The sequence below is a fragment of the Macadamia integrifolia genome, unplaced genomic scaffold, assembly GCF_013358625.1.
Source record: "Macadamia integrifolia cultivar HAES 741 unplaced genomic scaffold, SCU_Mint_v3 scaffold_244A, whole genome shotgun sequence".
Classification (NCBI taxonomy): domain Eukaryota; kingdom Viridiplantae; phylum Streptophyta; class Magnoliopsida; order Proteales; family Proteaceae; genus Macadamia; species Macadamia integrifolia.
This window is the reverse complement of record NW_024870654.1, coordinates 54,998-69,101: the sequence shown is the minus strand read 5'-3', so window position 1 is coordinate 69,101 and position 14,104 is coordinate 54,998. Positions and strand designations below refer to the sequence as shown.

Sequence of the window (14,104 nt, the reverse complement as noted above, 5' to 3'; positions counted from 1 at the left end):
TAAATTACATTTAGTGTCCAGAAAATGCAAGTAATTGATAGGATACAAATCAATATTCAATTTTGGAGAACTTACAGTTCCTGCTGCTGATTTAGATGAAAGAAATGTGTTTGCCTTCAAACGGGAAAGACCAAAATCACATACCTGTGTGAACACAATTAAGATAGTGACAGGAAACAGAAAAAACTGCTGCAGAACAGGTAAATGATTAAAGCATGAAGTAGAAGTTAAGAAGCTTTGAAATCATCCTTCAAGAGAACTGCAGATCACGCAGGTGGTCCAGTTGCAATGAATCACTAAGCAATTCCTCATAAAGCTACGGACTCATTAGCTCTTCACTTTTATTCTTTGTTTTCTCCTACAATTTTATTCTTTATTACTTCTATTCTTAAACAGTAAACCCTCACCCTCCACTAAGTTCCCCTAGCCACGTTGGATACTGAAAAACCAAACACAAAAATTTACAAATTATGTTCTGATATGGTTTGGGATGAGAATGCACACTGAACAGGAACCAAAACAATCATACAAATCTTAAGCTTCAACGATCATATATACTTAGCCTATTAATATTTGCAAGTTGTAACTTTTAACTTGGAGTTGGCCAGAAATGCTGCTGGGTAGAGTACAGCATGTAGGAACAGCATTAATGAGGCTGCTAAATTGAATGGATAAGTCTACATTATTAAACTGAATGAGCATAATTTCAATTATTTACATCAGGAAAAAAAAAAATCATTGCCAAACCAAAATACTGATTGACATACAGGAGACACGACATAAATAATGTGCTAGTAAACTGAACATGCTGCACTGAATTGTTGCATTAATGATGGGATGAACTAGAACACCACCATACAATTCTTGAGGAGCTATTCAATTATATATCAGAGCTAGCATAATATCTGAGTAAATGAGTACCATAAATTTTCTTCCAATCGATCCAATAAAAATTTTATCATGAGAAAACCCATCCAAATAGAACAACTAAGAATTCTTCAGCTTCATCCAAGATCAATGACCATGTAGGACTAGCCTTGATGTCAAGCAAAAGAGCTACTGCTAATTCTTACCTTAACAGTATATTTTCTGTCCACTAAAAGATTTGGAGACTTCAAATCTCTATGAACAATGGGTGGATTACGGCGGTGAAGATAATTCATACCCTTGGCCTGTACCACATAATCAGAAGCATATGAAAACAAAAAAATAAACTCCAATCAAAATAAAATAATAATCACAATAATAGTAGTTAAGCTGTGATTGTGATAATATCCAAACTCTCAACTTATCATCCAAAAAAAATTCTAACAATATATATATATAGATAGATAGATAGATATTTTTTTTAAAGTAGTATACAACATGGTTCAAGGTTTTGGTTGAAACATACGAAATCTCGCAAATTATTTTGGTTTCGAAATGTTTCGAACGAAACACAGTTTAACTCATTAGGTATGCAAAGTTCAAATAAAATTTTTGGCATTTCGGCCGAAATTTTGGACTAGGTTTGGTTTCAGCATCATTTCAAAACAGTACTTGTATAAAATATATATATATTTTTTGATCGAAATGGGTGTCACACATTTTGTTGGTTTCTACTGTAAGAAGGGAAAAATCCAAAACCCAAGATTTGGTATTTTTTGTCAAATAACCCACATTTCTTGGTGGAACGAAGTGTTGTGGTCTATAAATGGTTCTTCATTCCTAATGCATATTTTAGTTGTTTTAATAGAATTTTGTGTGTTCTAGTACTAAATTGTGTAGAATAGGCTTATATTAGAGAAAATATACAAGAGGGTATGGCGTTCACTAGCAACCTAGAATCCAAAACCAAACCATCATTTTAGGTTTTTTTTTTTTTTTTTTTTTTTTTTTCCAAAAATCTAAAGGTTCCAATATGTTTAGAGATGCTTAATTAGGGCTCCCTGAAGTTTCAGAGCAAAATATATCTAATTGACAACCAAAATGATCAAATGAAACATGCAGCTGAAGGTACCAAATTTCGACTGAAATCTTTAACTATAGTATACAAGATGACATCTTACAAAGGCATACCACATCATATGCCATATTCAACCGACGCCTTTCATCCAACACTTCTCTTGCACCTGGTCTATGCAACAGCCTGTATAAACTGCCCCTGCAATTCAAAGCCAATAGTCATTTATTATTTCGTCAAAACAGAACAACCCTTTGTAGCCAACCCCTTTAAGTTGGGACAAGACTTAAAGGGGTCATTTATTATTTCTTCTCCTTTGTACATACGTAAACTGATTGTAAAATGTGATTTTTACATTTTCCTCTCTCCATTTGCGTGGGAAAGGGAGGGGTTGGAGGGAGAAAGCAAACTATCTAAAAAGAAAGTCTCAGAGAGAAACCTTGATAAATATTCCGTGACTATGGAAAGGTTTGGAGGCTGAGTAACAGCACCCATGAAAAGAACAATGTTTGGATGTCGTAGGCGTTTCATTATCGCAACCTAATAAGAATGTGAAAAAAAAGGAGAGATACAATTAAATACCTAGCAACAGAGAGAGAGAGAGAGAGAGAGAGAGAGAGAGAGAGAATGCAACCAATATTTCATCAAACTAAACAGAACTTGAACTCCATCGTTTACATAGGCCAAAATGGTAATCTGGTAATCTCAGACATACCTCCCTCAAAAATTCCTTGAAGCGCTCTGCATGTAAATCTTGTTCCATAAGAATCTTCACAGCAACATCCTGACATTATAATTTTTTGGACAAATGAATATGAAATTACTTGCTTTTCAACATAACGAGCAGATTTAACCACAATGTTTAACAGTTAGTACCATGACCACAGGATAGCTATACAAGATGAAGAAGGATCACAATGCAAAAAATGAGCCATCAGAGGTTTAAAGTTATTATACCACGGGGTATTTTGGGGTTCTTGTAATTTTAATTTATTTCATTTCATGGGCATATGAGTAATAACTCATGAACTAAGGAGTTACTTGTAATTAGACATTACTTTTATGTTATAACTATAAATCTTTGCTGTCGTTTAGGGTTACAGAACCCAAATTGATCAGCCGCTCTTCTTATTTCTTCTCCTTCTTCCTCTTCTTCTCTTGATCTGCGCATGTACAGGTTAGTGTTTTTCTGATCTTGTCACATCGTATCAGAGCAAGGTTAACCAGATGCCAGGAATTTGCTCTTTCTCCTGGCATGAAAATCTCTTAAGGTAAACGTGTGGTGAACAGCAACTGCCTATTTCTACTATCCATGATTAATGCAGTTGCATTAAATATTAATCTCATATAGAGGCTTATGCGAAAGCTTGGGAGGCTCATAAGGTGCTTATGGCAGTCCAATGGGCTGAAACGCCTGAAATTGACCTTTGGGAAATTATATTATAGGTTTAGCCTTTCATTTCTTTGGTAATGTAGAACTGATTTGGACAAGTCAAACCAATTCACAACTGCAGAATTTTTAATCAAAGAACAACCAGATCCAGTCCAATCAGATCAGAAAATAAGAGGACACAGTCTATCGATTCCAACAGTAGGGTAATTCAGGCCAACAGAAAACAAGATCAGCAGCCTATTAGGGAGTTGGCTACAGGCCTCTTACAACCTAAATAATATACCCAACAGTATAAAAGCCCAAAGAACCAAAACACAGCAGGGAAGCCTATCGATCCTGTGTACCAGTCCTAAAAATCCACTACAGGACAAGAATCTGGAGATTTTGAAAAAGTGGCTGGTCAGAACCAGACCAGAACAGGGTCGAGTCTTACCCAGGTGGGAAAGGATGATCGACCAGAATTAGGACTCAAACCAATGGCCAGAAGTGCCCCAGTTGACAGAGAACCGATTGTAAAATCTAGGGAAAATTCTGGGCAGAAGTAGAGTTTGAGTACCTGATTTGTTTGAACAGTAATAAACCTTTCAAGAGAGGACTTTGAAAGAGAAGAAGAACACTTGAAGGAACCACTCGGGCTTCTCACCGCAGAGCGTCGACCAGATCAAACACCAGCCCCATTGGTCTTGATCAAACACAAGACAGTTCTCAGTAGAGACATAGCAGCGGCAGCAGCAAGTATTTGATACATAAAAATCATGGGGCTTAATGGGAGCCCTCCTCTTTATTTATAAGCTTTGATGGGGGATTAAAACTTCAGAAACTAAAGTAGTTATTAAAAACTGAAACTGGAAACTTAAAAATAGCAAGTCTTCTAGTTACTAAAACTGGAAATAGAAACTAGGAATTAAAAGCTACTGAAATTAGAAACTAAGAAACCCCATCAAGCAAAGTCGTGGGCCTTAGTACTAGGCCTGGTCGACTCCTCTCTTCTTCTTCCTTGCATATGTCTTCAGTGCTGCATCATTTGGGTTTCATTGTAATGGGCCTAATTGATAGGGCCATAAAGTAGGGATAAAGTTGATACAAGGATTAGTAGTTATGTTAAGTATTTGAGTTATAAGAGTTATAGTTATGTTTTGAGTTTATGTACTTTATTCAGTGTATTAGGGTGATTAGGGGTCCTTTTATATTAAGGAAAAAATCAAATCGATGGAAGGGGAGGGAAAAGAGGATGAGATCAATTTTGTTGGGAGGAAGAAATAGAAGAAGAGAGAAGAAGAGAAAAGAAGAAATCAAGTATGGGATCTAATCCTGTATGCACTGCTTAAGAACACTTAAATTCTTTATATAACAAAATAAAAAATAAATAAATAAATAAAAACCTCATATTCTTTACTCAAATAACATATGGGTACAAGGATGATTCTGTCTATGAACCCCTCAAGTAGTTGACGGTAAACCAAATCTAATATCTCTAGAGTATATTGCACGAAAGCAGAAGAATGGGCCTCAACAAGAAATTTTCAACCAGGTTGTGCACGTTTTTGGCTTACTAAGATATGCTTCATTTTACAAATGACCACAAATCTCATCCAAGGATTTTATGCAGCGTCAATGGCTTGCATACACCGCTAAGTCACAGATAAAACTGACATAGAAATGTTCTAAGGAATTGCATGGAAGCATGCTTCATGGCTAGCGAACTCCATTTTCATCACGTTATAATTAATTGCACAATAGCTATGATTCAAAATGCCAAATATAAGAACCACCCTATGAAAAGAGATTCTATGGGCAGAAACCATAGTTGCCGTAGCATCTAGGTAACCAAAGGCGTTGGAAGGGGCCAGAATGCAAGGCGACACCAAAAAGTGGACCAAGGCGTCGGTAGCTTAGGCGACACATTGACAACCATGGCAGAAACCTTATCACTGGCAAGTGTGAACAAATAGTAAAATGTAGTCACGGTTTGATAAATTCCAAATTATAAAAATTGAAGGCAAAGACAGAAAGATTACCGAACCATGCCAATCAGCACGATGGACAGTTCCAAAAGAACCTGAAATGTGCCAATGCATCCCATATAAGTCAAGTCAACCACAAGATATTTAAACACAATGGCATACATGCATAGCAATGTGAAATAACCTCATTTAGAAGTACCAAAAACTTATCATGTTTTCAGTCTCATGTTCTGAAAAATACCTGCTCCAATTCTCTCCTTCAAAACAAGTTCACTCCAAGGAATGTCCAAGTCTTCAACCTCAAGAGAAAGTTCAGTACTTGATTTACTAGGTACACTTCCCTCAATGAATCTTAAATCTTTGCTAGTATCAGCCCATTGGACGTCTCTATGCCCATTAGGTGCAATTGGTTTTAGTTGGACAGGATCTTTCACAAATTGTTTTGGAATCACAACATTCTCCGAGGGATTGCATGAATTTTGCACTGGGGATTCTCTACCATGCGCATCCTGCCAAGCAGATCTTTGGGGCAGAGGTGACAAAAAACTTTCATCATTGTCATTTGTGACTGGGGAAACATTACCATCCATGTTTTGCCTGTCCAAATGTTTATGGAACAGTGGCTCCGCAGTATCTTCTTGATTAATAGAAGAATCTGTCATGAAACAAACAAATGGTTTCAAAGTTGAAATCCCTACACCAGATCAACTAGTTTGTGAGGAGTGCAATGAACACTTTAATTGTCAAATAATTTATAGAAATATTGTCTAACTGTCAAAAGCTTTGCAGCATTCAGCAATATTCCCACAAACCCAACAGAACAGATATTTCCATGATGTGCAGCAAAACAAAGACCATTCTTTGGCACTGTTGCCCCACAAGATGAATTCAGAATAATTTTCTTGACCTGTACATGGATATTACAGGTTGTGCAAGTAGCCTGGACAGATGAGCCTTCAGGGGAATATGTTTAGAAGCTGTTAAAATGCCCATTTGGATTGCATGTTAAGAAGAAGATTGTAAAGAATGATCTTCTACTATCACAAAATGAAGTAAAGGACATGTGAAGAGCTTCATCAAGAACCAAGTAATTTTTATTAGAGCTATAAGTTCAAGGATGGTGAAAAAATATTTAAGCCTTGACAGGTAATAATGGACACAAGAAGGTGGAAAAAACCTCCGACCGTTCGGCGAAGCTCGTAGGTAGCTTAATAAAATAAAAAAGCTATCTAATATCAGAGGAGGTCTGGACAGAAACACGCATGATTGAGAACCAATGACGGGGCGTAGAAAAGAAAAAGGAGAAATTTTGATAAGAACTGAAAAATAAAGGATAAATGCAAAACAGTTTCTACTGCTCTTAGGCCCTCCTTGGTATCATTTTTCTTTTTGATTTTTACCTATGTAACAAAAATTATTAATGAAAACTATTTTTTATCAAAACATAAAAATGTTTGTAACGACTTGACAAAATGGTAATTTGTGAGAAAAATAGTTTGGTATCCCCATGTGCAAAATGATTTATTGAAGAAATGGATGAAGAGATGTTCCCTTCACCCATCTTCCTTATAATTCTCTTTCTCCACTTTGGACTGAAGAAGAGAGGGCAATGGGCCTGGATTTCTAATTACAAAGCACATGACTACTTTACCCCTCCATATTGAGACTATAAGCACGTGCTCATTAAAGTTAAGTGCAAAAATAACTGAAAATCAATTTTGGCCAAAACACATAAATGACTCTTGATCTCTTTTTTATTTTTGCATTTTATCAATTTTTTTTTAAATAGAAACAAGCTCCATAAATGATACCAAATACAATTAAAACCGTTTTTATGAACAAAAATCAAGAAGAAAAATGATACCAAAGTGGACCTTAGAATTGAATCAGCTAACATGATTTTAACATCTATAACAATCAGTTTCCACGCAGGCTACCTAAAAAATTTGTGGCATTCAATGGAGACTATAGGCCTACTTAGGCTGAAGTATGCATAAAAAGACCTGTATTTTCCAAGAAATTAACAAAAAAAAAAAAAAAGGAGTGTCTGCTTGTAACCTGCCTACCCTCTACATTATAATGTGTCCACCTTTTTTGTGTGGCTCGTTCTCTTCATTTGCTGGGAGTGACACAATAAGTTTCGATTCTTCTGTAATAATCTAAGACGGCAAGTGATGGTTCTTTTGAGAAAGGTATATCTTCGATTCCAACCTTATCGTCTTCGATGACATGACAAAGTTGCGGCATAGGTTCTCTAAATCCTGCCCGTTTCTTTTGCAATCAGATTATTCGGATAGCAATCACAGGGTCGGTTCGTTGGGAACAAGGTCAAGAAAAAAAGAAGTGTACCCTCGGTTAAACGTTGCAACCACCTCTTGTCAATCGAAAATAAAAATTAACAAACCTATCTCAAAATAATTCCACCGAGTTTTTTTTGTGGTAACTTGCAGGTGGCAGCAGGGTTGGGGTGGCACAGGGAGCCATAAGGGAGAGGGAGAAAGAGGGCAGGGGAGACGGAAATTCCAAAAAACACTTTATTTTAAAAGGTTGACAAGTGGTATGGGGTGGGGCAAATAAGTACGGTTACAACAATGAGTTGTAATTGTTGTAACCGGGTTGGCTACAAACAGATTTTCCCACCTCAAAAGTGATCACCAAATGATTGCATGAAAGAACAGAAAGTAAATAAATAAGTACCTGCAGAAGCATCATCAAATACAATATTAAGTGATTGACAATCTGAGAAGTACTGTTTGGCCAACATCCTGAAATCCTCAGTAGTTCCAACTGGTTTGAATTTTGGAAGACGCAACGGCGACGATACTGAGATTGTAGATGGACCATTAAGCGAGGAATCAGGCTCACACAAGCATCCCGGCTTCTCCATCAAATCAACCAACCATTCCCTGCAAAGAAGCAGATGTACTTGACTGGTTGCACAACGTGGAAGTTTCTGGAATTTTTCAAGAATATAAAACTAGTATGCGTGCCATAAGATTCCAAATAATATTTAGTAGTGATTGAATCTGCAAATCAATGCATAAACATACTTAAATTCAGATGATATCCTACCTAGAAATAGCATGTAACTAACACACATCCCTCAGTGTATATCTTAAACAGTTAGATCCTACATAGAACCAGCCTGTGACTAACACAGATCCCGCGGTATATATCTTAAACAGTTAGATCCTCATAAACCATACATCTAAACAGAATCTACCAAAGAAATGCTGTAATAGAAACAAATCATAACCATAGTTGTCAAGGCATCGCCTAGGTGACTTGTTGGTGTAACCTTGATTCAGTTTCCCCCCTTAAGTTAATTTTCTTTCACTTGTACCGAAAAAAGTACATTGTTACATCAAATAGTCTTATGATTTTCTAAATGAAATATTTAAACTTGTGATCAAGGCAAAACAGGAATCTTTAGTTTCCTTTGCACTATTAATGCAGTAGCAATATCATGGTTGGACAGAACTGACCCAATCTGGAAACCCAGACCAAGACAAACCAGTCCTAAAACGGGTTGTTGGTCCAAAGCGGGGTTGGTAGGAGATAATATTATAATATTTTATTTTATTTTATTTATTTTAGACAGTTGTGCAACGTAGGATATAGTTTCCTCGTTGAAGTTTTTAGTTTCCCAGTTGAGTAGAATTCTATTCTTCCACTTATTGGTACACATTAAATCTCAAAAATTGAAATTTTAGAGATTGAATAAAAGGTTTAGTGAGAGTTAAGTTGCAGTAACGTGTGGAACTGGAACCAAGGTGGCTGTGTGATATCCTTCCCTTCCCCCCACCCTTTCGATTCTGGTTTTTCCTTCCTCCCTATAAGCCCTCACTTTTCCTTCCTTTGTTTTCTTCCACTATTCTTCTTTTTTTCTTTCCTTCCCTTCTGGTTTCTTCTTTCTTTTCTTTCCCTGCCCTGCTCCCAGTGACACCAATGACCAGTCACAACTCACAACTGGGCTTCAATCTCTCTCTTCCCATTTCCTTGCTACCATGGTTCGAGAACTCGATCAAAACCTGCGAAATTTTGCAGGTTTCGACCGTATCCCCCCGGGTTGAAACGATATGTCCTGTGACTTTTAAATTCCCGGGTTTCGACCACATTTCGACCAAACCAACTAGTTCAACCCTTTGGGTTGAACCAGGTCCTATATAAGTTAGTTTGAAAAGAAACCCAGGCCTTCTTCAGCAGAATTCGACCCCTCTCTTCTTAGTTTTTTCTCCTATGAGTGGGAAACTTGGGGAAACAGTGGAGATTTGCATTTTTTTCCTAACAAGGTTGAATCCAATGGTGGTTCTTGCTTCATCTACATAAGAAAGATAGCTTGGACCAAAATGGCAAGTCCCAACTTCTCCAAAAATCATTTTTTTTATAGAATATACGTGTAAATAGAGTATAATTATGTAACTTTTTATATGTTACTTAAGAGGACCCGATCTACACATTCACGGTGGCCGAATTTTTTTTGCATGTTAATATTTTTTTTTCTATTTTTGAATATGCATTTCCCTACCACATATTTCAATCAACAACTCAACGTAATGATTACCGAACCTTTGGTTCACCGCACAAGTATGACTTTATGTGTTTTTTTTATGAAACTAATGATGTGAATGTTTTAGAAATGTCTAAAATAGGATATTCACAGAAAATAATAATAAAAAAAAAAAAAAGACTAGGGGTCGAAACCTAAGTTTCCACCAAACCGGGAAAAATTCCCTGCTTTCCTCGAAATTTCCCAGGTTTCAACTGAAATTTCGGTCTCCCCAAGGGTCGAAACCCGATACCTTGAACCTTGCTTGCTATCTGGATTTCAGTTCAAAAGAAGCCCTCCTCAAGGAGAACAAACTGCTGGAATCTCAGCCCCTGATCCCTTCCCAATCGTGAGAACCAAACCAAACTTCAGGGTTGGTCCTCTTGCTATCACTGGATCTGGTTGCAGAAACCGTAGTTCATATTTTGATCTCTGCTTTGGGTGGCAATAAAGTTGGAATCAATAAGCCAGTGTATTAGCTCCGTTCCCCTAGAATTTCAGCCCGATTGGAGCTTCCATTGATCCCTCTACCACTGGGTTTGAAGAAGACATGGTGACGACATACTAATTGTCACCATATCCCCCTCTTTCCCAAAACACCCATCCCCTTCATCTTAAATTCTGTCTCTATCCTTATTTTATGTTACTGCCTAGTCTATCCCTCCTCTTTAAATATTAATTCCTTCTTTCTCCCAGCCCCTATTTCTCTACCAAGCAGCACTCTATTTATTTACAATTCTACCACTCCCTTTTGTAAAATATGAAATTATTACAGAATTTTCATTGTCTTTCATCTTTTGGTTATTAGTCCCTTGAGTTGGCCCATAAGCGATCCGAACCAGGCATTTTGAACCCCGGATTGCATCTACTCTGTTTTCTTTCTATTATTGCAGTCGTCCCTTCCCTCTTCCCCCTTCAACAAAGCATCAAATAAAAAATATAGTATACCCATAAGTTGTCAAGAAGTCGCCTAGGCATCCAGGAATCCTAGGTGGATTATGGGTGATTGTTGCCTTATTGCACAGGCACAGCACTTATTTATGTCAAACATCATTTAAGTAAATGTTTTAAAAAATTATTCATAAATAAGCAAATACCCCCCCCCCCCCCCCAAATTAGAATCCAATAAAATTAGTTTAAAAATCAAATTCTAAAATGATAAAAATTCAATCCCCCAGTCCAAGAACAAAAAATGATTTTTTTTTTTGTATGACCAATTTTCAACTTTCAAATGTTGGGGGTTTTCTCAATTCTAAAGGTTTCATAAATTTTATCATGGTAAAACATTGTAAGAACCAAAAGTCCAGTAAAATAATCTTTTGTTTTGATATCCATAGAATTATTTTCATTTAGGCAATTTTAACACCATTCAAGCACTTTAAAATAAATTTGACCGGAACATAACTTTGTCATTAAAACTCAGATTTAAGTAATCTTAGACTTGTTGGAAAGCTAATTTTGTGTTTCACCTAATACAAAATGTCTCATATAAAAAAAAAAAATCATTTGACCAGCCAAACTTATTAAAGATCAAGAACATTTCTCTAAATGATTTTTTTTTTTATGTGGCTAAATGTTGATTTTTGATGACTTGATGCGGCTTAATGTTGATTTTTTATTATATAAGGTATATGTAGCATATTAAATAATGTTAAATAAAAGAGAATAAAAAAACAACACTTGATCTCCTTAAGGCGGGTGACTTGTCGCCTAAGTGCTTAAGCAACCCTCCAACACCTTGGCACCGTGACAACTATGAGTATACCCTTATTTGGGTAATGCTAGCACTCTTCTTAGGGATCTCTATGGTCATCTCTTTCCTAACTCAGGTTGGGGTTTGATTATTTAATGCTTTGTCGTTATTATCAGCTAGTATGACTACTGTTCAAAGTTTATAACTATCACAAGAAAGCAAAATAATGTTCAATGTTCTCTATTGCTTTTATGGGATTACAACTTGGGTTTTCAACTGAGGGCTGATCTTCAAACCGGTAAGCCTTCATCGATTTCATGTGTTAGTTCATAACTCAGATTATAGAATGATTTATCTCAAATTGTTCTATGATACGGAAGTCAATTTTTGTGTCGTTTGCAATCTGGTTTTCAGAAAATCGGATCTCCACAGAAACAGGGGCCAGACCTTAGAATAACATCAACTGAAATGGGTTTGGTGGATCTGCAATCTGTGTAGGTTAAGACTCTAGGTGTCATGGACCAATCTTTAGCAGAGTCTATCTGTCCATGCGGCATGTTAGCCAATGCCTGACCAAGGCAAGCCTAAGGCCATTCACCCAAACTGATTTCACAACAATCGACAAAACAATCCTCGCCGAGGTTCACTTGACCTAGCCCATTTGCCCAACTATCCCTCGTTATGTAGACCATCGTTAGCATCACTCCAACTCAAGGCAACACCAAGCCAACTATCAAGACTGCCCCCAAGGTTTAGTAACAGCCAAGGTTTAAAGTATCGGTGATGCAGGTATCCATCTGATCCAGCAACTGGCCCCTCAAAGAGGCCTAACCAGTACAAGTACTCTTGAATGGGAGGCCAGCCCAAGTCCAAGAACAGCCCTACTGCCTAGCCTTCTCATTATATAGCAGTCAAGTTATGGCCAGCAAAGTCCATCTTCTAACAGTTCCTTTTATGCCTTTTCATCTTCAAAGGCAGCATTAAGTGCCTTCCCATTATCAGCTTTCTATGCCTTGGGAACAGTTTTCTATGTCTTGGGGGCAGATTTTATGTCTGTGATGGAGAACCTGAGGGAAGAAAGGGGAAATCAGAGTAGAGAGGGGGAAGGGGGGGAATCACACATGTCACTAGTACAAAAACTCAACGTCTTGTCGTCTTCATTCAAGAATCAAATCGCTCTGGTTTGTCCATTGGTTACAGTCAATATATAGAAAAGTAAAGACATAGAATTAGAAGCTTAACTGAAAGGGAAACAAATCAGAACAAGTGGCCAAATAATAAAATCTAGCAACATACTCTTCAACGGTCAAATTCTCCCGTTTCAACTGTGCAAACCTGAGATGCATACGTTGCTTGTAATCAGAAGGCGAGAATCTCCGGTTCATGACTTCATGCATTTCAGCCCAACTAGTGACTAAACCAATGCCTCGGGTTCGGTTCTGTTGTTGTTGCTTGATCCACCAGACTCGGGCCGTGCCTTTCAGTTTGGCCTCTGCAAATAGGATATTTCGGGCATCAGTCAACCCATATCATCTGAAGAATGTATCTGAGCTGTGAATCCAGTCAAGGTACAGTTCTTGATTATTGTCTCCATAAAAATCAAGGACATCCAATTTTGCTGCTCTTTCTGCTCCATCATTATGTCTACCAGTTCCATATGGTTGTGGAGGTGGTGGTGGTGGTGGTGTACGATGTGGTGGCGGTGGTGGTAGTGATACTGACGAATCTTATGGAGTGGTGTTGGAAGAATCCCCAAATTGAATGGGACTCTTTCCTTTATCTGCTACCACCAAACGATCAATAGAAACTTGCATAGATTCCACCATTGTCTTAAGGGACGTGACCATGGTAGTGAGAGCATCAATTTTTGTATCAATTTCTCCTTTATAAGAGTTCAGCTGTTGAACAACTTCACTATTGGCTATCATAATGATGATTAACAAAATAACACTCAAAGAGTAATGGCAATATAGTAATTAGATGGAAACTTAAAGAGGAATGGTAGAATGGTAGTTATCTCCAGCTTTTTTTTTTTTTACAAGGATGGCGGAACTGTAAATACTGAAATTCAATTTAAGTTCCAAAAGATGTCACGTGTGGGTGCAGGGGTATACTTGGAAAGACAAGGTAAAATATGGACTAAAAGGAATTCACGGAGAAAAATGAGGGTATTTCAGAAAATATATGATAACTAAAGGAAAAAGGGCACTTATCTCACGATTTGAGCGAAGGACATTGAGGACTTGGAGTTCTCTTCTACCAGAAATAGAGTTCAGCTTCCAATCAGCGGCGCAAATCTAGGAGAGAATGGCGATTGTAATGGAGGTCCAAGTGGAGCCGGCGGAAACTCCAGGTATGAGTCTCGATCCTTCTTGCTATCTCTTCTCTCCTCGCCTACGCTTCTTCTTCTGTTGTTCTTTTTTCTCGTCTTCTTCTTCTTCTTCTTCTTCTTCTTCTTCTTCTTCTTCTTCTTCTTCTTCTTCTTCTGTCTTCTTTTCTTTTTCTTTTCTGTTCTTCTCTTTTCGTCTGTTGTGCCGCTGTTCTTTTTTTTTTTTTTTTTTTT

General features: G+C 37.3%; 1 protein-coding gene across 5 annotated transcripts in view; it reads right to left on the bottom strand.

The window, feature by feature from the left end:
- LOC122071505 (serine/threonine-protein kinase CTR1-like) overlaps positions 1–14,104 on the bottom strand; it is a 43,815-nt gene that overhangs the window by 19,327 nt on the left and 10,384 nt on the right. For all 5 annotated transcript variants that reach the window (XM_042635864.1, XM_042635865.1, XM_042635866.1 and 2 more), the window contains exons 5-12: positions 7,997–8,205; positions 5,541–5,954; positions 5,354–5,394; positions 2,658–2,726; positions 2,382–2,482; positions 2,059–2,143; positions 1,074–1,172; positions 76–144 (exon numbers count right to left, since the gene is read on the bottom strand). In XM_042635864.1, the coding sequence (XP_042491798.1) occupies positions 76–144; positions 1,074–1,172; positions 2,059–2,143; positions 2,382–2,482; positions 2,658–2,726; positions 5,354–5,394; positions 5,541–5,954; positions 7,997–8,205 (1,087 nt within the window). The remainder of the gene's footprint in view (positions 1–75; positions 145–1,073; positions 1,173–2,058; positions 2,144–2,381; positions 2,483–2,657; positions 2,727–5,353; positions 5,395–5,540; positions 5,955–7,996; positions 8,206–14,104) is intronic.